This window comes from Carlito syrichta, unplaced genomic scaffold (genome assembly GCF_000164805.1).
Source record: "Carlito syrichta isolate Samal-C Ts95f unplaced genomic scaffold, Tarsius_syrichta-2.0.1 Scaffold302538, whole genome shotgun sequence".
Lineage (NCBI taxonomy): Eukaryota > Metazoa > Chordata > Mammalia > Primates > Tarsiidae > Carlito > Carlito syrichta.
This window is the reverse complement of record NW_007246634.1, coordinates 256,713-278,012: the sequence shown is the minus strand read 5'-3', so window position 1 is coordinate 278,012 and position 21,300 is coordinate 256,713. Positions and strand designations below refer to the sequence as shown.

At 38.4% G+C, this 21,300-nt stretch overlaps 2 protein-coding genes across 3 annotated transcripts in view; one reads left to right on the top strand and one right to left on the bottom strand.

Moving 5' to 3' along the window:
* Positions 1-515: 515 nt before the first annotated feature.
* Positions 516-6,327, top strand: NOL7 (nucleolar protein 7). Its single transcript, XM_008056817.2, has 8 exons — positions 516-801; positions 888-948; positions 1,595-1,653; positions 2,962-2,993; positions 3,252-3,333; positions 4,609-4,730; positions 4,809-4,886; positions 5,223-6,327. Exons 1-8 carry the CDS (start codon positions 542-544, stop codon positions 5,297-5,299), a joined length of 771 nt encoding a protein of 256 aa, XP_008055008.1. The 5' UTR covers positions 516-541; the 3' UTR covers positions 5,300-6,327.
* Positions 6,165-21,300, bottom strand: part of RANBP9 (RAN binding protein 9) — a 75,446-nt gene continuing 60,310 nt past the window's right edge. Inside the window, exons 10-13 of one of the 2 annotated variants that reach the window (XM_008056818.2) lie at positions 19,382-19,503; positions 17,653-17,804; positions 10,730-10,841; positions 6,165-7,160 (exon numbers count right to left, since the gene is read on the bottom strand). In XM_008056818.2, the coding sequence (XP_008055009.1) occupies positions 7,030-7,160; positions 10,730-10,841; positions 17,653-17,804; positions 19,382-19,503 (517 nt within the window). In that variant the 3' untranslated portion in view covers positions 6,165-7,029. The remainder of the gene's footprint in view (positions 7,161-10,729; positions 10,842-17,652; positions 17,805-19,381; positions 19,504-21,300) is intronic. The other variant, XM_021711732.1, reaches the window with a different exon arrangement.

Genomic DNA, 21,300 nt, shown 5'->3' with positions numbered 1-21,300 from the left:
AGGCCGGGCGCCGTGGTCCTCGTCGCGGGTGGCAGCGGGGCCCGCCCGCGACGGCGCGTTTCTTCCCGTGAAACTCCACGTTCCCGGCGAGCGTGGAGTGAACGCGGCCGAATCTGCAGACATCGGCCAACTGGGTCCAAAAAGCGGAACCCAGGACCCAAAGCAGCCGCGCGGCCGCCAGGGCCCGCGGCCACCGGGGTCTGGGCACCGGACAGCCCGTAGCCGAGCAGAGCAGCACGACGGACCTTCCCCGCCTGGAAGCCAGCCCCACTGCCAGCCACTTTCGCAGGCGAAGCGCGTCCGCGGAAGCTCACCGGGCTCCCGCGCTGCCTCCAGCCCGTGGTATTCCAGGGCCAGGTACAAAGAAACACCCCTGACGCTGAGGCCACGCCCCCTGGCTCTGCGCATGCGCCTCCCCCATCGCCCGCCCCTCCGAACCTACAGGGGGCGGCGAAAGCTCGCGTCACTTGCTCCTTCACGTTGCGCGCCGCTGGCGACTGCTTCCGGGTCAGAGGTCAGACGGTCGGGGTCTGCGTGGGCCATGGTGCAGCTCCGGCCGCGTGCGTCCCGCACCCCGGCGTCGGCGGAGGCAATGGTGGACGAGGGCCAGCCGGCTTCGGAAGAGGAGGCGGAGCACGGTCTGTTGCTCGGACAGCCTAGCAGCGGCGCGGCCGCCGAGCCGCTGGAGGAAGACGAGGAAGGGGACGATGAGTTTGACGAGGCCCCGGAGGAGCTGACTTTCGCCAGCGCCCAGGCGGAAGCGAAAGAAGAGGAGCGGCGAGTGCGGGAGACCGTCCGCAGGTTCGGGGCCCGCGGCCGGGCGCGGAGAAGTGCCTCTTTCCTCCCGTTTGTCCCTCCCCGCACTGACCTGTCACCCTTCCTCCCAGGGATAAAGCGCTTCTGAAGGAGAAGAGGAAGCGACGCGAAGAGCTGTTCATCGAGCAAAAGGTTAGAGGGTAGGGAAGCGTCTCTTTCTGAAAACCTCCTGTTCGGGGTAGGATTCCCATGTTTGATGCTGTTTGGGCTGGTAGGATATTGAAGTGGGGAAAAGTCACTGATGTGTCTTCTGTCAGTAGTGAAAAGAAAGATGCTCCAACCCTTTCTCCTGCCCCCCAGTTGAAAATGGGAGTGGGAAAAGGAAGTCTGAAATTACGGGGGTTGTAGTCCCAGCTCTGCCACTCCGCTGGCCGTGACACCTTACTTAGTTATTTAGCCTTGCGGAAGTAGCTTATCTGAAACTGGGCTGCTGTGCGAACTAAAGGAGGCAATTTGTCAACCAAGAGCTATACAGAGAATGACTGCCTTGCTGTCTGATGTCTGGCACGCTCACCATAGAGAGCTGACTCCCAGTGGGTATTAACTGCTTTCAGTGACCTGAGGGCTGGCATCCCGTGGGCGCCCTTTCCGCCAGGTCTTCCAGAGAATGTGGAATGGGTCCTCAGTTTTGTGGACCCAGGCTTCCCACAGCTTAGAGATAGTAGGGGCAGTAAGCAGTCTAAGTCGCTTATTTGCCTCGGTCACTTCGGAAGCAACTCCGGACATATCCTTATGTGTGTACATCATTTTTTACTTTTAATCATCTTTATTCCAAAAGAAAAGAAAACTTCTTCCAGACACTGTTTTAGAGAAGTTAACTACAGCTGCACAGACTGAGTAAGTAATGAATTTTCCTATATGTCTCACACCCTTCTGTGAATGACGTACTGGTACATTTATTTGAATCTGTGTAATTGAAGGAATTAGAGCCTACATTAAAAAACTACCTTGGTATTTGAATTTGGTGGGAAAGATGGAAGTATTCCACTTTTTATTCTTTGGCTACTTATTTTGTTTATTCCCGTAGGTAACATGTTTCTGAATTCCTGATATTAGTGTGTTCATTCTGTACATTTTGTTAGTGCCCATCTTGGTACTAGGGACAGAGTAGATGGTAGTGAATAAGTGTTTCGAAATGTATCTCGTAGCTAGTACAACATCAACTTCAAAAAAAAATGTATCATTTAGTGGGATAGCAGACAGTTATCCATAGGCTCCTAAAACTTGTCTCATACTTGCTTTACCTGCCACTAACCTGTTCCTTCTTGTTCTCCATTTCACATTTAGCACCTTTGGTGTTTTATGGTTTAAAAGCCAAAAGCTATAATCTCCCTGTGGAATCAAACCTTACTAAATTTAGCCTTCTACATTATTTTTTCCTATCCTCCTTTTCTCCCCTTAATGCTTTAAGTTTGGACATTTAGCCCCATCTTTTACCTAAGCCATTGTTTCTCAAATTTTCAGAAAAAGAACTTTTCCAAAGAGTGACTCAGATCTTGAATACATTAAACAAATCTATTTGGTGGCAAATTCTCTTTCATCTTTAAAAACGAAGCTAAAATGTCACCTCTACCTTCTCATTTAGCCCCCCACTTTCTCTCATCACTTCCTCCTTTGTGCTACTGTGTAAGTGCTTCTTTGTTGTATTCTGTATTCTTATGTTTTGTCACTTTACATTTGTCTCTCCAGTGGACCACAGACCCCCTGAGGCAGCTCCTTGTCTCCTATGCCTAAACTGTTGAATTAATCCTTTGTAATTTCACCAAGTAAAATGAGGCAGACCTACCACCATTCACTCCATGTTTTGCATACTGTATATAACAACATGTTCTTTCACTTTAACTCTTTAAGTATTTCTCTTTAACTCTGTTACCCATAGCATCCTGGTGCTTTGGAAGCCTGCCGTAATGCTTTCAGATTTATATTTCAAAGATACTCCAATCCTAGTAACACTAGTTTGTTGACTGGCAGTGCATGGGGGAATAACTTTTGATTTCCCAAACTGAGAAAGATCCTGAGTAAGAACTGAGGTGGTAGTAGTGAAAGAGGGGTATGTTATTTGTAAAACCAGGTGAAATAGTGGAACATGTTTATATTTTGAGTAACCTTCACTATCTGCCATTACAATGTTTTTTTTTTCCTTAGCATAAAGAAATCACCAGGAAAGTTGAGAGAAGGTATGAACTGTTCTCATTTAAATCACTTTTCATGCAAGTGTCAAGTGAATTTGCAGATATTTCCAGTCAAGTATTTTTGGCCCTTAGAGAGCATGGGCATAAGCCTGGCCAAGGTTAGCTGGAACCTATTCCATTTATTTCTAACAAATAAAAACTGCACCCAAATTGCTATGTAAGAGATATTTAAAGTGAACTGCAGTAAGTTTCTGACTTATTTTTACAGAAATGCTAACTAGAAAATGTAACTTAATTTTTTAGTTAATTTGCAAAAGAAAAATGAAGAATGTGAAAAAGGAAGTGACTCCAAGAAAGTTAAAGTTCAAAAAGTACAGTCTGTCAGGTAATGAGGTTTTTTTTTTCATATGGGATGTAAAAGTGTCCTTTGAGAGAGTAAAAGTGTTGGCTTGTGTGGGGGGAATTATATATATATATATATTTTTTTTTTTTCCTTTGGGGGGAAAGCAGGATTTATTGGGAGAATAGGAAAGCTCCCACAGTGGGAAGGGACCCAAAGGGGTTGTCTGTGGGAAAATTTTTTAATTAGTAGCAATTTCAGATTAGCTCTTTTGGAAAAATAAGTTTTGACAATAATAAATAAGGATCAACTGGACGATTTGTCATTGGAGGTCAAAGTCCTATTTTGAACAACCTTTTGGGCCAGATTCGAAATTTTTTAGTGGTTTCATTTTTGAGAAAATTTTCATTTCACCTCTCCCAGTGGACAGATGTTTATGTCAGGATGCACTGCAATCTTTTACCAGTGCATCAAACCCACCAACCAGGGACATCTTGAAGCCATGTCATTTGTTATCCATAGCTCCTGATGTTCCTCATATTATCAACCCTTATGGTGGATAATACAATGCCTATGCCAAGGTGGCTATTACTCAAACTGTGTTCACCACAGTTGCATATCACCATGGGTCTTGCTTTAAAGGAAGAAAACGTTTCTCATTTCCCTGAAAATGTGGCTTCATATTCTATTATGGTCTATAAAATTGGAAGGAAGTAGTTATTGGTACCCCTGAATGGCCAAAGCCCATTCTTTGCTTGATATCTACAATTTGTCTCAAAATATGCAAGAATTACTTTGAACTGCATCCAGTGTAGCTTGGTGGTCCAGGCCATTACTTGCAAATCAACTAATCCTGTTTTAGCCACAGAATAAAATGTAAAAACAGATGTAAGACAAAGTGTAAATAAGACCATGAGAGGAGATTGTCATATGTTGGACTCCTATTTAGCTGAATTTATGTGTCACAATTTGGAAGTAATGCTTTTAATTCCCTTTTACTACATATACCAGGACAATTTCCTGTTAACGAATAGACTTGCTTTTAGTATATTTTAGTATAAATATCCAGGGACAAGTTCTTAATTGAATATATCCAAGAGACAGATTGTTCAATTGATCCAAAAATAAAACATTTACTTGCTCTACTAAAATGTGAATGTTAGTTTATTTCTTGTAAAATAGCTCTGTAATTTAGTTTTATTGCTGTTATACAAAATTAGAATTTCATGTATCATTATGAGACACCTGACAAAAATGCTTTATTTTGAAAGTAATCTTGTATCATCCTTGTTTATTTTGACCTTTTGTATTGATCACCAGCCAGAATAGAAGCTACTTGGCTGTCAGGCTAAAAGACCAAGATCTGAGAGATTCGAGGCAACAGGCGGCCCAGGCCTTCATACGTGATTCTTTGTATGGTCCAGGAACCAACAGAACTACTGGTAATTTTCTTATGGGCCATTTTTCTCAGTTTTTAGTGCAAATAAAACAAATAGATGATAAGTAATTATCTTTTCCAGTAAATAAGTTCCTGTCTCTTGCTAACAAGAGGTTACCAGTGAAAAAGGCTGCAGTCCAGTTTTTGAATAATGCTTGGGGTAAGGTCCAGCTTTATTCTCTTATCTCTGATAGCTCTATATTTTAAATAATGTTCTTTTGAAGGAGATAGTTCATAATTACAGTTTTTCCCTTATAATGGCTTATATGTGAATAGTCATAAGTTGCTTCTAAAAAAAGTTAGTGTATATATATGTGTATATACACACATACTAATGTATGGTAGATAATACATATCTAAATGTATAATAGACCCAGTTTTAGTATTTTCATTCATATAGAGAGAACTGTGAAAAACTATTTTTAATTATATGATAAAGTTCTTGACCATTTTATATCTCTAATAGTCTTACTGCATATAAAACTTTGTATTCTAGGAACCCAGAAAAAACAAAATGCCAAAAGGTTTAAAAGACGGTGGATGGTCAGAAAGATGAAAACTACTAAGAAGTAAATCAAAGCTAAATGAAGAATCTGTACTTTGTATGTATAGAATCATATAGAATTCAGTCATCTAGAGGATTAATTTCTCTAAAAAAAGCTAACCATTCATAAATCATTTCAACGTCATTATAAAAATCGTAGATATATTTGTCTGGGGAAGTACTCAGCCACATTTCATCCTTCTGGGGTACAGCTGTGTCTTGTAGTCTTAGAATGGCCTAGGAGAAAAAGTTTAAAGGAATCGTGTTCTTTTATTTTTATAAATTTAACAGATGGCAAGTGGTACCCATACCAGCAACAACACCTCTTCTACCTCCATCCTAGGTGTATATGGCAGGAACGGTAGGGAGAAAAAGGAGAAATGGACATCTCAAAAGTCTCTAGTCACAGCTCTCAGATGTTTTGTGTTATTGAAGAGATTTTTTTTTCCCACAGAATATTGCTTTGTAATGCTCCTCAGGGAATGAAGGAGACTCAGAGAAGTAATTGTGAAAGAGTGCAAAGTCTTAAGTGTAGATAAGTATCTGTTCTTATTAGAGAAGATACAGTGCATAAAATATAGTCAATGAACAACTTTGTTAAGCCAAAGGATCAGTTAGTCTGTTGACTTGCTTTTAAAATTTTACTTTCAACCAGTGTAGAGGGAATTTGGTTGACTGGCAAGTCTCATATGCCATAAATTTCCAGTTGTCTTTCTGTGTCACCCACAATGTCAGGTTTGACTCTAATCCAGGGGGGTTCTATACAAACTGAAGGCTGTTTTAGGTTTAGAGCTCAGATTAATAGTAGAAACCATTAATTAAAATTACTCTGATTTTATGTTAATCATAAGAAATATACAAGTACCTAATATATAAACTCAATTGACACTAGTATCTGCAGAAGTAAATTTTTAATGGCTGGTTAATTATATCACTACATTTTTATTGCAATATAGTACTCATTTAAGCACTTAAAAATGGAAGGTGTACAAAGATTAAATTAAGACACGGTAAATTGACTAAATATTTGGTTTTTATATAAATAAAGGTCATAACCACACTGTTGACATGTAATACTGTTATAATACAACAGTTAAACTTGTGAGTCTACAACAGAAGTCATCTGTAGTTAAACAGGAAACAAAGTTGAAAAAGACCATGTTAAAACAGAACTACTGGGACTAACAGGTTGGGATTGTAAGTAGCAACAAACATATTCACTCAGCTCCTGAGTATTTCAAGTTTTACAGTACACATTAAAAATGATTTCTTCCATCAACACTATAAATTCAAACTGTCAGATGTTTATGCATTTTGCAAGTTACACTGATTGAATGCTTATATGGGAGCGGGGGTCGGAACATCTCCCAATTTGAAGTTTACATCACCCACATGCTAACACAAACACAACTTGTTCCATTTCCTTCCCCTTTCTCCCTCCCCCACAAAGAAGGCAGGATTTTTTGGTTTCTTTTAGGTAACTGTTTTAAAGGATTCATAATGATCAATTTTGAGCATCTGAAATTCAGTAATATTGTAACTCTTAGACAACTAAGAGGTTAAAGATGGAAAATAATTTCTCCTAACACTAAGTTAGAAAATCATTTGCATCATGCTGTAAACTAGGAAGCAATGTAAAGCGACAAAAACCTGTCCCCAGTACATAATTTAAAAAATCTAAATTTCAAATCAGCAGAGCTGGTCTACTTCCATGTTGACTATATGCCACAATATAAGTGTGAGCTCTTGAAATGCATAGCTAATGTAGGTAGTCTTCCACTGTGGCAAATGCACAGGATCCAATTCCTGATCGAGCCATCAGTCCTAGACACTGTGTGGCCTGTCCCATTGCTAGGGCAAGTGGAGGTTGCTTTGGCAGATTGTGGGTTTCTGAGGATTTAAAAACGGAAACAGCAGTTAGCACAACATTTTTCAAAACATGTCTCAATCAGGAAAATATTGCATTACTTAAAAAATTACTGATACCTGTACCACTCTTAAGTACCTAGGGTAGCAATGGCAGTTTCTAAGCAGATGATGGATGCCTTGGACATAATACTGACAAGGCAGCATTGGTATTGGGTATTCAACTGTAAGATAAACTTGCAGAATTAGACTTTTAAAATACCAGATACTCAAAAACTATTAACTATGATAGGAAAGACCAAACTTCTTATCTGATATTTGGAGTAGAGTAAGGCATATGTAGTATTTCTCTTCTACTTGACCAAAGTAAGTTGATATTAACTGAAGAGGCACTGGGATTTCATTACAAGTTTCCATTAATGGATTCTTCTACCTCTGTGGATAGGACTCAACAGAAGCTGCCTAGCCATTTCCAAGGCACATATTAGGTGCATAATGTTTTGAGTTTGTTGGAGCAGGTGGTGGTGGTGACAATGAGAGAACACAGAGCAAAGCCATGCTATAAATTTTTGAGGGGTTTATAGTAGATGGTTCAGACATTTTAAAAATTGCCAATATATTTTCAGAGTCCTACATATCACAGGTTTCTTTGTCGACAGCTGTAGTACAAATACAGTAATGACCAAAATCTGTTGCTTGCCAAAGATGCAAAAATGAACTAGTAATGAAAGCGGCTAAACTCAGAAGCTGGTAATTTCTGTGTGTGTGAAGACAATGTCCAGACTTCACGTGGATTCCCAATTAGTAGAACTACTGATCAGTCTTTCATAGGCATAGTTAACAACAAAGAACAAAAACAGTGATACATGGCCGGAGGGGCTCCATGTGGTTTAATCCACTCTTGGTTCAGAGGATGCAATATGCTGGAAGAAAGGAAATTTCCAGAAGGAATTAAGCACAAAACCAAAAAGAAGCAAAGCAGAACTTAAAGGTACAAGAGAAAATAAAAACAGCATTAGGGAGGCTGAGGTGAGTGAATTGCCTGAGCCCGCGGGTTCGAGACCCACCTGGGCAACTTGGTGAGACCTCATCTCTACAATAAATAAAAAATTAGCCGGGCATGGTAGCACATGCCTGTAATTCCAGCTACTCAGAAGGCTGAGGCGGAAGGATCACCGGAACCCAGCAGGTCGAGGCTGCGGTGGCCGGGAGCGGCCACTGCACTCCAGTCTGGGCCACAGAGTGAGACTCCAACTCGGAAAAAAAAGAATATAAGAAAAAAAGTATGCAAAAAAGGCACAAAGACTGGTGAGAAAGTATGGTTTAAAAGTGGTGTGTGGGTTAAGATTATTAAAGTACTGACTTTTAACAGCAAAAAGGAAAAATCTTTTTAAAAATGTGTCTTGTAGGTTTACAGGGAAGTAATTGCTCAAAGGTAAGCACCTACAGGGTACATTATTATAATTTTATTTTGACCTAAAGAAGCATCTGGTTATAAGCATCTTTAAGTTTTTTGGACATATGAAACCTAAAATTATACATAATATAATAACATTAAGCACTACATATATTTAACTAGTTTCTTGGAGAACCCAATAAATAAAGAACTCAAAGAAAATTGGTCACTTTTCAGATTTTTCCAAGTCTCATTGAACAGCACTTAGCAATTAGGTCTTAATGATTACCTATAGCATAGTAAATTCAAAAAGACAATTATAGTAAGCCAAAGATTTCCCTACAATCCCAGAATTATTACTAAGTTACTTTATTTTTACCATAGAAAATACAACACATTAACCAAGGAAAATTCACATTATTACATCCAAATCCTAAATATGAGAAAACTACAGTAATAAGAATACTCTTCCTATTCTCAGGCTTCAGTGTTAATCCTTAACAAATAATAAACTAATGAGTAAACTAAGGACAAAGAAAAAGATGAAGGCCCAAATATGAATGCTTTTCACTGCTTTCTTTCCGTTTCTGCCGTAAGATGCCTGGCCTTCATTACAAGTCTTCTGGATTACTCTTTAGTTACTCTTTGTGTATCTGCCCTCATCTTTCTAAAAGCAGATGAAATGTGGAACCTGACAGCCCAAAACCATACAGACTTCCAAACGAGAGTCCCGTTTTACCTGGGAGTTAAGGTTCTCAAGTGAAATGAAAAATCACTCTGATGTAAAGAAGAGAACTGCCTAAGATTAAAACATAGTATGTAAACAACCTTATCATGTTTCTATAGAAATGCACAAAATGAGTGCAGTTACAGAATTCATATAAAAAGTATATATTCCGTACATAAATGCTATAATCACCTCTGCAGGGAGTTGCTCACAGGAACAGCAAATTGAAGTTTCTTATTTCATGCTCACCCCTGGCTAAAAACCTTTTAAATTGCTTTTCTCTTCCTCAACCACATTGGGTGAGGGCACATAGTTGAATGTGGTTAAATTAAACGCAAATACAGTTTTCTCCAAAGCTTGGTCCTAGCAGGGATATCACAAGTCACTTGGAAGCCCCTTGTGCCTGTATGGAAGCATGCTGGGAGTTGTGATACGGATGGCTCAGGCCAGCACTACCCACTGAGGAGCCTCATGAAAAAGCGGGGAATTAGGCAGCAGGCAAGCAGCAGTCAGAAATCCTGGCCTCTGCTGGACCCGCCATGTCCACACTTCTCAGACAGTGAAGGTCTGGCTCCTTTATTTCCATTCTCATTATGCCTGCTGCACCCAAACCTCCATTTCCTGACCTCTCCATTTTCAAGTATACCCTGCTGCCGTCTAGCCTCACTCTTGGGACTAATGACTATTTTCATGAACATCCCCCAGTTCCTTCTAAAGCAGCCATACTAGGAACCCAGTTCTGATCAATCTACTACACAATATGTAGTTGACTGTGATGGTTTCTGTACAACCATAAATTCATACTTTTGTTTTTCAGCCCGGCTCTCAAATGTTGCCAGCAAGCCCTTGTACTTATTCTCTGTTCAGTTATATTTCAGTCCCTTCACTGGCTCAAATCCAGATTCTCGTCACTGTCTGCAACTTTCACAACTCTCAGCCCTTGATTTACCTGGAGATACGAGGTCACACTTGATTCCTCAATTGCCCACCTTTCCACCCATGCCCACATCCTTCTTTCTAGTACTTGAGGAAGAGATAGGGTCTAGACAAGGTGAGGATATCCGAGAATGCCACCCCCTAATTCCCAGCCTAGAAATGGGTGGCAGACAATACCTTTCACTAAAGAGAACTAAGGAGTGTCTTTGGTAGGGTACTATTTTGAATTTAGATAAAAGAACCCCAAAATACCTTTTTTACATGGCAAGAGGCAGACATGGCTACCAGAAATGCTTACATATATGGACACAAAAACTTTTCCCAAACATCACAAGTTCCACCCCATTTTGCTGTTTTTATTCTATTTGAATACATGTAATCTGGAACTGAGATAAAGAAGGAAGGTTTCTACATTTTAGGTAATTTTATATTTTAAGAATGTAGAAAACATTTCCCTTATCATTTTACCAAAATGTAAATGCCAGCATAAATTCTCAGAGAATCTCGAAGTTGTCCTTTTTCGGTTTTACTTACCTAATATTGCACTGTTAAGAGCTGAGCACACAGGTTCTCTCTGAATTGGGTCAAGTTGATTTCCAACTGGGCTGTTCCAAGGATCTGAATATGCTAGTAAACTGAATGCATCCTGTGGAAAACACACCAACTTGGTTTTAATTCAAATAGTTAAAATACAATGGTTCCAAGCTGAGAGACAGGTAAAAATGCTTTAAGGCCCTAGAGTACTGTAACTACTATACTCATTTTCTCCCACCACTGGGACACACTATATTTCTGAACAATTGAATTATACAGCAAAGCCTTGTTTCCATTTTTCTTGGGAACAGCCATTTTTATTTATCTCCTCCCCTATATCTACAACACAAAACAGAAAAAAATAAAACAATTCCAAAGAAGTGGGCTGATAAGAGTTAAGGTAGAGGAGACAAAACATGCAGATGCTTTACTTTGTAATTTATTACCAGTGAGATGAATTTGACATTTAATTAAAAACTAGCTTTTTAAAAAATGGTTGTGGGAACTGGATACATCTCACTGGACTTCACTTCTCCAACTTAATTATGAAAGAAAAAAAACTGGCTCCATTTCAGGACCTGTTTTATGCATTTAGTATTTCCTACCACCCTAAAGCCACCACACTCTAAACCTTAAAGTAACTGACACATATTCTAGTCAAACAACAAATCTACCTTTTTTTCTTCCATGAGAAAAAAAACCCACTATGGTGGGTTCAGATTCAAAAGGGTGATTATAAAACTGCTCAATGAGATTCAGGAGAAAGTTAAAAATCAACACAAAAAAATTAACACTATTCAGGACATGATAAAAATTCTCTAAAGAGATAGACACACGGGGGGGGGGGGGGGGAACGACCCACAAGCTGAAATTCTGGAAATGAAAGAATCATTGATATACAAAATGCAGTGGAAAGTTTTAACAGTAGACTAGAACAAATAGAGGAAAGGATCTCAGAAATTAAAGACAGGCTTTTGAATGAACTCAGACAAAAAAGAAAAGAATCAAGATAATGGAACAAAGTCTCCCAAGAAATGTGGGATTATGTAAAACGTCCAAAATAAGAGTCACAGGTGTTCTGAGGAAGAAAACAGGTTTGGGAAACCTGATTGAGGGAATAATTGAGGAAAATTTCCTTGCCCTTGCCAGAGATTTAAACATCCAGATAAAAGAAGCCCAAAGAACCCCTAGAAGATTCACTGCAAAAAGGTTATCCCCAAGGTATATAATCATCAGGTTATGCAAAGTTAAGGTGAAGGAAAAAATTTAAGAGCAGTGAGAAAAAAAGTATCAAATAACTTACAAAGGCAAACCTATCCAACTAAGAGCAGACTTGTCAGAAGAAATCTACAAGCCAGAAGGGACTGAGGCCCTATCAATCTCCTCAAACAGAATAACAGTTAGCTAAGGATTTTGTATCCCACAAAACTAAGTTTCATAAATAAAGGAGAAATGAAGTCTTTCTCAGACAAGCAAATGCAGAGGGAATTTGTCACCAGGAAACTGGCTGTAAAAGAAATATCAAAGGAGTTCTAAATACTGAAACAAAAGGTTAGAATACACCAGTAGAAAAACTGGAATTTATAAAGCTCACAAGGCTTACAGAACACCAACACAATAGATAATAAATAAATGAATAAAGTAACCAGATAACAACCAGCATGATGAATGTAATCATACCTTACATATCATTATTAACCTTGAACATAAATGGTCTTAATGACCCACTAAAAAGATATAGACTGGCAGAATAGATTTTTTAAAAATCCAAATATCTGCTGTTTTCAAGAGACTCACTTAACACAAAGACTCCTACAGACTCAAGATAAAGGGATGGGAAAAAATTTCCACTCAAATGGAAATCAAAAAATGAACAGGAGCAACCCTTCTCATGTCAGATAAAACAGACTTTACACTAACAATAGTAAACAACAAAAAAAGACAAAGATGGTTATTACATAATGATAAAGGGATCAATCCAACAAGAAGATACAACAATCTTAAATATATGTGCATCTAACACCGGAGCGCCCCACTTTATTAAACAAATTCTACTAGATCTAAAAAAAAGTTAGACAGCTATACAACAATAGTGGGAGACTTCAACACTCCACTGACAGCAACAGACAGCTCATCAAGGCAGAAAGTTAACGAAGAAACACTGGAGTTAAACTGGACCCTAAAGCAAATGGAACTAGCAAATATCTACAGTACATTCCCCACCCCGAAACTACAGAAGATACCTTTTTCTCTTTGGCACATGGAACTTTCTCCAAGACATGTATATGATAGGCCAAAAAAAAAAAAAAATCCAAATCATATCAAGTACCTTCTCAGACTACAGTGGAATGAAACTAGATATTAATTCCAAGAAGAACTCAAAAACCAAACAAAAACATGGAAGTTAAACAATCTGCTCCTGAATGATCCTTGGGTCAACAATGAAAACAAGATGGAAATTTAAGAATTCCTCGAAATCAATGACAGCAATGAAACAAGTTATCAAAACCTCTAGGACACAACCAAAGCTGTGCTCAGAGGAAAATTTATAGTGCTTAAGACCTACATTAATAAGACTGAAAGATCACATATTAACAACTTAACATCATACCTCAAAAGATCTAGAAAAACATGAACAAACCAAACCCAAAGCTAGCAGAAGAAAAGAAATAATGAAGATCAGAGCAGAACTAAATGAACTGAAATCAAAACAACTATACAAAGGATCAACGAAAAGTTGGTTATTTGAAAAGATAAAATTGACAGATCACTAGCTAGATTTTAAAAAAAGGATTCAAATTAGCTCAATTAGAAATGAAAAAGGAAACATTACAACCATACAACAGAAATACAAAAGATCATCCGAGATTATTATGAACACCTCTATGCAAACAAACTAGACAATCTAGAGGAAATGGATAAATTCTGGCAAACCTACAACCCCCAACACTCAAATCAGGAAAAAACAGAAAACCTGAACAAAAGAATGCGAGATTGAAACAGTAATTAAAAGTGTCCCAACAACAACAAAAAGCCACAACTTGATGGATCACAGCCAAATTCTAGCCAGACTTTCAAAGAAGAACAGATATTAATTTCACTGAAGGTATTCCATAAGACTGAAGAGGAGGGAATTCTCCCTGATTCATTCTATGAAGCCAGTATCACTCTGACACCAAAGCCAGCGAGACACAACAAGAAAACTATAGTGCAATATCCCTGATGCACACAGATGTGAAAATCCTCAACAAAGTATTAGCAAGCCAATTCAAAAGCATGTAAAAAATAATCCACCACAATCAAGTGGGTTTTATTCCAAGGATCCAGGATTGTTCAACATATGCAAGTCAATAAATGTGATCTACCAGATAAACACAATTTAAGACAAAAATCACATGATCATTTCAACACAGAAAAAGCATTTAATAAAATCTAACATTCCTTCATGATAAATCCTCAGCAAAACAGGCATAGAAGAAACATTCCTGAAAATAATAAAAGCCATATATAACAAACCTGTAGCCAATGTTATCCTGAACAGAGAAAAGTCAAATGCATTCCCCTTCAGAACTGGAACAAGGCAAGGATGCCCACTTTCTCCATTCCTATTCAACATAGTACTGGAAGTCCTAGTCAGAGCAATCAGGCAAGAAAAAGAAATCAAACTAATCTGTATATGCCAATGATATGATCTTATATCTAGAGAATCCTAAAGACCCCTTCCGAAAGACTCCTGGACTTGATAAATGAATTTGGTAAAGTTTCAGGGTACAAAATCAACACACATAAATCAGTAGCACTGCTATATACCAATAGCGACCAAGCTGAGAATCAAATCAAGAACTCAACTTCATTTACAATAGTAGCCAAAAAGCTAAAATACCTAAGAATATGGGCATGCCAAAAAAATGTATAAATATTGTAGGAGACGTTATCTATTTATTACTTTTTGAAGTTGAATTATGGTAGCGAGGTGTAGTATGACATTTGCTCAACTGTGCTTCCATCATTTTCTTTGTCTGTCCTGCCTGTTGCATGGTGATGCTAGCATTCATTTGATTAACATCATCTTTTGAGCGAACATCATACTTAAAATGGGTATACTTTTTCTTTGGATCCCTTGTATATTTAACAAAGGAGGTGAAAGTTCTCTATAGGGAGAACTACAAAACTCTGATGAAGGAAGCTGCAAAGGACACAAACGGAGAAACATCCCATGCTCATGAATTGGAAGAATCAACATTATTAACACACTTGCGACGGGCAGTTTTTCACTTTCCTAATACTGACTGAAAATTTAAAAAGTCTGAAGCTGGCTGCTGCAAACTTTTGTCGTTAAGCACAAGTGAAATGGTCTTTTCTAAATTGTCACCTTTCTCACAATACAGCTGAAAGTTGCAGATATATCCAGTATTTGCCTCGGGCACCACTCTGACTAGCATTCCATACTTTGTATTTGTATTCGGATTATAAACCTGAAAAGACAGTCTTCCGTGATGAGGTAAATTTATGCCAGCAACAACCAGGAACAGAATTGGAATGATGTAAATTCACGTCAGCAGTCGTGAATGAGTTATAATGACCGGTATTACCCAAAGTGATCTACAGATCCATTGCAATCCTTATCAAAATATCAACATCCTTTTCAGAGAATTAGAAAAACAATCCTACAATTCATATGAAACCAAAAAAGAGCCAGAGTAGCCAAAGCAATTCTAAGCAAAAAGAACAAAGCTGGAGGCATCACATTACCTGACTTCACTACAAGGCTGTAGTAACCAAAACAACATGGAACTGGTTGAAGAGCAGACATACAGACAAATGGAACAGAACAGAGAATCCAAAACCCAAATACCTACAACCAACTGATCTTTGACAAAGTAGACAAAAACATAAACTGTGGAAAGGACACCCTATTCAATAAATAATGCTAGGAAAATTGGATAGCTACAAGCAGAAAAATGAATCTTGATCCCTCTCACCATACGTACAAAAATTAACTCAAGAAAGATTAAAGACTTAAATATCCCACCTGAAGCCATACAAATCCTAGAAGAAAATTTAGGAGAAACTTTTACAGACATCAACCTAGGCAAAGAATTTATGGCTAAAACCTCAAAAGCAAATGCAACAAAAACAAAAATAAGCAAGTGGGATTTAATTAAACTAAGAAGCTTCTGCACAGCAAAAGTCATAAAATCAATAAATAGGCAACCTGCAGAATGAGACAAGATAATTGCAAATTTTCCTGACACATGAATGTCTGATTTGACTTTTTAAATTAAAAACTGTTTCACACCAGGCTGGGTGGCTCAGCCTGCAATTCCAGCACTTTGGGAGGCCAAAGTGAGTGGATTGCCTGAACCCGCGGGTTGGAGACCAACCGGGCAACTTGGCGAGACCTCATCTCTACAATAAATAAAAAATTAGCTGGGCATGGTAGCGTATGCCTGTAGTTCCAGCTACTTGGGTGGCTAAGGTGGAAGAAATGCCAGAGCCCAGCAGGTCAACACTGGGGTGGCTGTGAGCGTGCCACTGCACTCCAGCCTGGACAACGGAGTGAGACTCAAAAAAAAAAAAAAAAAGTGTTTCCATTACATAAATCACCAATTATTTTTATTTAGCATAAAAATATATAATTTAATATTTTTTGATAGCTCAGGGTCGCCATTAGAAATAGCAGTTATGCTGCTATGCATTAGATGAATTAAATATGGTACATACACCTCTCTTCCCACCTCAGCTACTGAAAAATATAAGATTGCAAACCTTTATAACTTGAGGTGTGTTACAGATGGCTCCTTGACCCCTCCTAGACTAGGCAGATATGTCTACACCTGTGCTGTACTGAGGCCAGAGCGCAGACAGATGTTTTATTTTTACTGATTTCATGCCAAGTGTATTGTATTAGGTGCTACTAGGTATTGTTGACTGATACACAGGTTGAGTATTCCTTATCCGAAATGCTTGGGAACAGAAGCATTTCAGATTTCAATGTTTTTCAAATTTTGAAATATTTACCAGTTAAGCATCCCTAATCCAAAAATCTGACATCCAAAATGCTCCAATGAGCATTTCCTTGAGCATCATGGTAATGCTCAAAGTTTTAGATTTTGGAACGTTTCAGATTTTCAGATTGGGGCATTCAGCCTGTACTGACTCTCAGTTCCAGTCAGGTCAGGAAGAGGTGGCAGAAGCAATGATCTTTCCTACCACATCTAAGCATCAGTCTCAAAGACACTATATGCATCTCCCTTTTGTTTTTTTTGGCTTCTTTCAACACATTCAGGAGAAAATGTTTATAACAAACCAACTGTTAAAGAGCCATAACATCTCTACAACTGCAATGCTGACCTAAGTTAGGAGAAAACTCCATCTTCAACTGATACACAAAATTGTGGCTAATTTTCTGAATTATACACATTTTATCCATCCTACCATCTCATGGACATCCATGCAGAAGAGATTTTAAATGTATTTTAACTATTCTGGCCATGAAAGATGACCCAATTCTTTACCAATCCCCATCAAAATGAGAGCCATGTGTTATACATTCAAATTGCTGCAACTCCCAACAGTATTTGATAAAATAGTACTTAAAATCGATAGTTTTATCACACTCACATTTCTCTGAATAACTGCCAATTTTACAGCCGAGAAAATAAAACTAAGAATTAAACGAAGTTGCCAAAGGATAGACAATAGGGATTTAATCTATATTTTTTACACAAGTCCAATGCTCTTTCCAGTAGATTGGAGGTGCCTAAGTCCTTCAAACGTGTACTCTCTCAGGTGGGCAAGAAGCCAAAGGGAAGTTCACATCCAAATTCCCTGACAGGAATTTCTAGCACCCTACTGTTTCAAAAAAAGACACTTTAGTTCCTTTGACACATCTATAATTTTTCAAGGAAAAACATACTCACCTTCAACATTTTCTTATTTGCGGTGTTCTTGCCACACTCTCTCCTCAGCTGCTCACTCATCGCCTGCAGCTCTCTTCCAAAATGGATCATTCTTTCTATGGCGGCCTGACTTCCTCCACACAACTGGCGTCTCAATTGACTCGAATCAACTTCTGTAAGCAAAACAGACAAAGACTTTACTACCTTATAGAGTGGAATAATACAAAGACAGGAACACAACTTTCTTGACATTCTGGACATTTTGCTTAGCCACACCTCCCTAATATGTCCCCTAAATATACACATTTTAAAATATTGTTTTTAATTTCATATGGAACTTTGCAGCTAAAAGGTATACTTTATTTAGGCCTCAAGAGTCTAGGACCCAATATTATCATGCACCTGAGAGTCAGATGAAAATCTTTTAGTGTCAGAATGTAGTCAGCATGTCAGGAAAATTTTTAGGAAAAGTTCAGTGTAATTCTCTAAAACAACATTAACAAAAAATAAACAGTAATTGCCTGTCAGACTGCTTAAACGGACATAGAACAGAGATGTGATAAAATGTTTCTGAAAGCTAAGAGAGGCCAAATGACTCCAATGAAAACACAGAAGACACCAAATTATGCTCATCAAAAGGATTAACTGCACTACTTCTAGAAAACTACTCTTAGAAAATAATTTTATATTATCCATCTTGATTGACAACTATCACCAATCAACAATAATATAACTGTATAAATCTCTAAAAGCATAATTCATTAATATTATAATGATGATAATTGTTAACATTTACTAAGTTCTTTGTGTCAATTTTACAGATGAAGAATTATACTCATTACTATACCCATTTTACAGATGAAAAAACTGAGTGGTTAAGTAATTTGTCTGAGGTCATACAGCTAGTAAGTGGCAGTTGCAGAAATCAAATCCAGGTAATCGGGCTCTAGAATTCCTGCTATCAATCAGTATACTGAAATTACTCTTTGGAAGTTGAGGTTGCTGATATAGAGTAAAACTAGCCTGTCTTTTAAAATAATTTGAATAATACCTAGGAAGTACCAAGAAACAGTATGTTGCCATGGAATTCTAACAAATAATTTATGAACTTCAATCTAACAAATAATTTATGAGTTTCATCTTTAGGTGATGGGAAAGTTTCCTAATGGTTTAACTTTATGGTACAATTTACTACGTAAGTTGTCTACAAAATAAAATTATGCCTGCGAATATGTCTTTGAGCCACGTGACTTTTTGGGGGATGAGGAAGGGGATACTTAAGTAATTACTATGTACCAGAACAGCACTATGAACTGTCACACACTTGCACTGAACCAATATAGGAAATTCTGTTTGATTAGAATTTGTACGTGCATCTCTACCCATTTGGCCTTATGACTCTACTGAAATAAGGGTAAGTTTCATTATCTCCAACCCTAAAAACCCTAGAGGCACAACACTAGCAAGACGTACCACTGCATTAATGACCGCGCTAAAGTTGAGCCGAGAAAGTTCAGCAAAGGAAACTCCCGGCCCTTCAGAAGGACCTGAAAAGTGACTCTACTCTCCCCAGCAACCCATCCCCAGGGAAACACAAGCCATCTGTCTTGCTGTCAATACATACTATTGTCTATGGCACACACATCTGTAAATCTGGTTTATGTTCATCAGCTGTGAATCAGTACAAGTAAAAACATAACCTTGTAGCCACCATTTTTAAATTAAAAATGTAAGAAATATCACTGCAGACCCATTTCGGTGTCACAATCTTCCATTTCGTGGTCATGTTTAGAGCTACCATTTAGGAAACCATTGGATGAAGTTTCTCCAACTCCATTGGAGTAGTGATCTGTTTCCATGTCTACATCATTACTGGAAATGAAAAAACAAACCTAGATTTAGAAATATCATATTTGCAGCTTAGTTTCAAATAAGTTGCTACTCAACTACAAAGTCTTCTTATAAACCAACAGCAATCTGCAAAAAAGGAACTGAGTTAAATCTTGAATGTACTCAAAGCCAAACATGTAGCTGACTTTTAACAAATTCATACTCCTGGAAATAAGGGAGAAAAAAGTACAATGTGCTAAAATGTTGTGGTTTTATGACTTTACATCAATATGAAGAAATCATCCTTCAGTACCATCCTACTATTTTTCCAATTCAGATCTATACTTCTTTATTAATCAACTGCTGCCCCAGTTTCTCCCCAGCCGCCCTCTCCCCATTCTCCCTGTAATTATTTCCAGTATGTAAGGAGAAACCTTCACTGTCAAACTATTAACTCCCATTCATGGAACCTACTCTACCTCTTTCCTGATCTCGTATTCCAACCTACTTTTTAATAATCGATATTTTTGGCATTTGTCTTCACTACTTAAAAAATGAACACTCTCAAATGTAAATACAGTAATAACCTACGAAACTGCTCCCTCTCAGCCACTGCCTTACTAAACTCTGGCACAGCCATGTGCACTCTGAGCTATGGCTGTCTTCATGCTTCCTGGTTTTGTCTCCCTTCCCTGCCTTGGGAGGGTAAATTTCCTCTTTCTTTCTCTCTCTCACTCTAATTTACTTTTTAAATAAACTATATTTTCTAAGCGAACTTCTGCACAATTCTTTGCATCCTTCATGCATCAGATTACAACCCAGTGGGCCTGACCTAACATTCTGGGGGCCCTGCTGAGAATGTGACCCTAACATTTTGGGAGTCCCCACCAAGACCTAATAGCTGTTATGAAGACTAAAGTGAAAAGGTGAAATGTCAAGATGGAATTATTTAATGGAATAATCTTGCGCTAAAGCTCAGCCATTTTAACACTGCTTAGCTTTGTCATGTTTTTCTAGCAGTTCACTGTAATTAAAAAAAAAAAAAAGAAACTGTTTAGTCTCATCCTTGAATACCTTTTCTAGCACACAACACTCTTTCTCACAGGCTATTTTATTGGCTAAAGTATTGCTAAATCTTAGTTTTCAAATTGTTGTTTTGGGTGGTTTCCAGTTTTTACTCATTCCACACTGAACGAATACCTGTGTCTCAATAACTGTATCTGGACATATTAAAGCTGTCATGTGTGCCCTTCAGGCCCATTCACACTCTCATAAGCAACAAGAACTATCCATCTTGCAGGTTTCTCCTATAAATATCCAGGTAATAATTATACAGTCCAGATGATATTTTATAAGATGTTTAAATAAAAATGACCCTTCTCATTACAAAAGCAATATATATTCAGTTGTAGAAAAAAATTAATACAAATGAGCAAGATACCACCAGAGGTAACCACTGGTTAATACCTTGGGGGAATGTACATTAATACACTCCTATGTAAACCTTTAAGGTCAAAAGACAGAGATCTGGGGAGAAGGGGGATAGGGCCCTAGGGCTCCAGACCACACTTCTTCAGTCAGAAAAGATTGTTTATAACTTGACAAACTGAAAATTGATGAGAAAAACCAAACCTTAGCCGGGCTCGGTGGCTCAGCCTGTAATCCTGCGCCTTGGGAGGCTGAGGTGAGTGGACTGCCTGAGTCCACAGGTTCGAGACCCGCCCGGGCAACTTGGTGAGACCTCATCTCTACAATAAATCAAAAAATTAGCCGAGCGTGGTAGTGCACGCCTGTTATTCCAGCTACTTGGAAGGCTGAGGCGGAAGGCTCGCCGGAGCC

Excerpts from the sequence above, each read along its gene's own strand:
- NOL7 (XM_008056817.2), top strand. The coding sequence starts at position 542 with ATGGTGCAGCTCCGGCCGCGTGCGTCCCGCACCCCGGCGTCGGCGGAG. Across the intron at positions 2,994-3,251 it reads ACCAGGAAAGTTGAGAGAAG|TTAATTTGCAAAAGAAAAAT; the intron begins GTATGAACTGTT and ends TTAATTTTTTAG. Across the intron at positions 4,887-5,222 it reads GTTTTTGAATAATGCTTGGG|GAACCCAGAAAAAACAAAAT; the intron begins GTAAGGTCCAGC and ends TTTGTATTCTAG.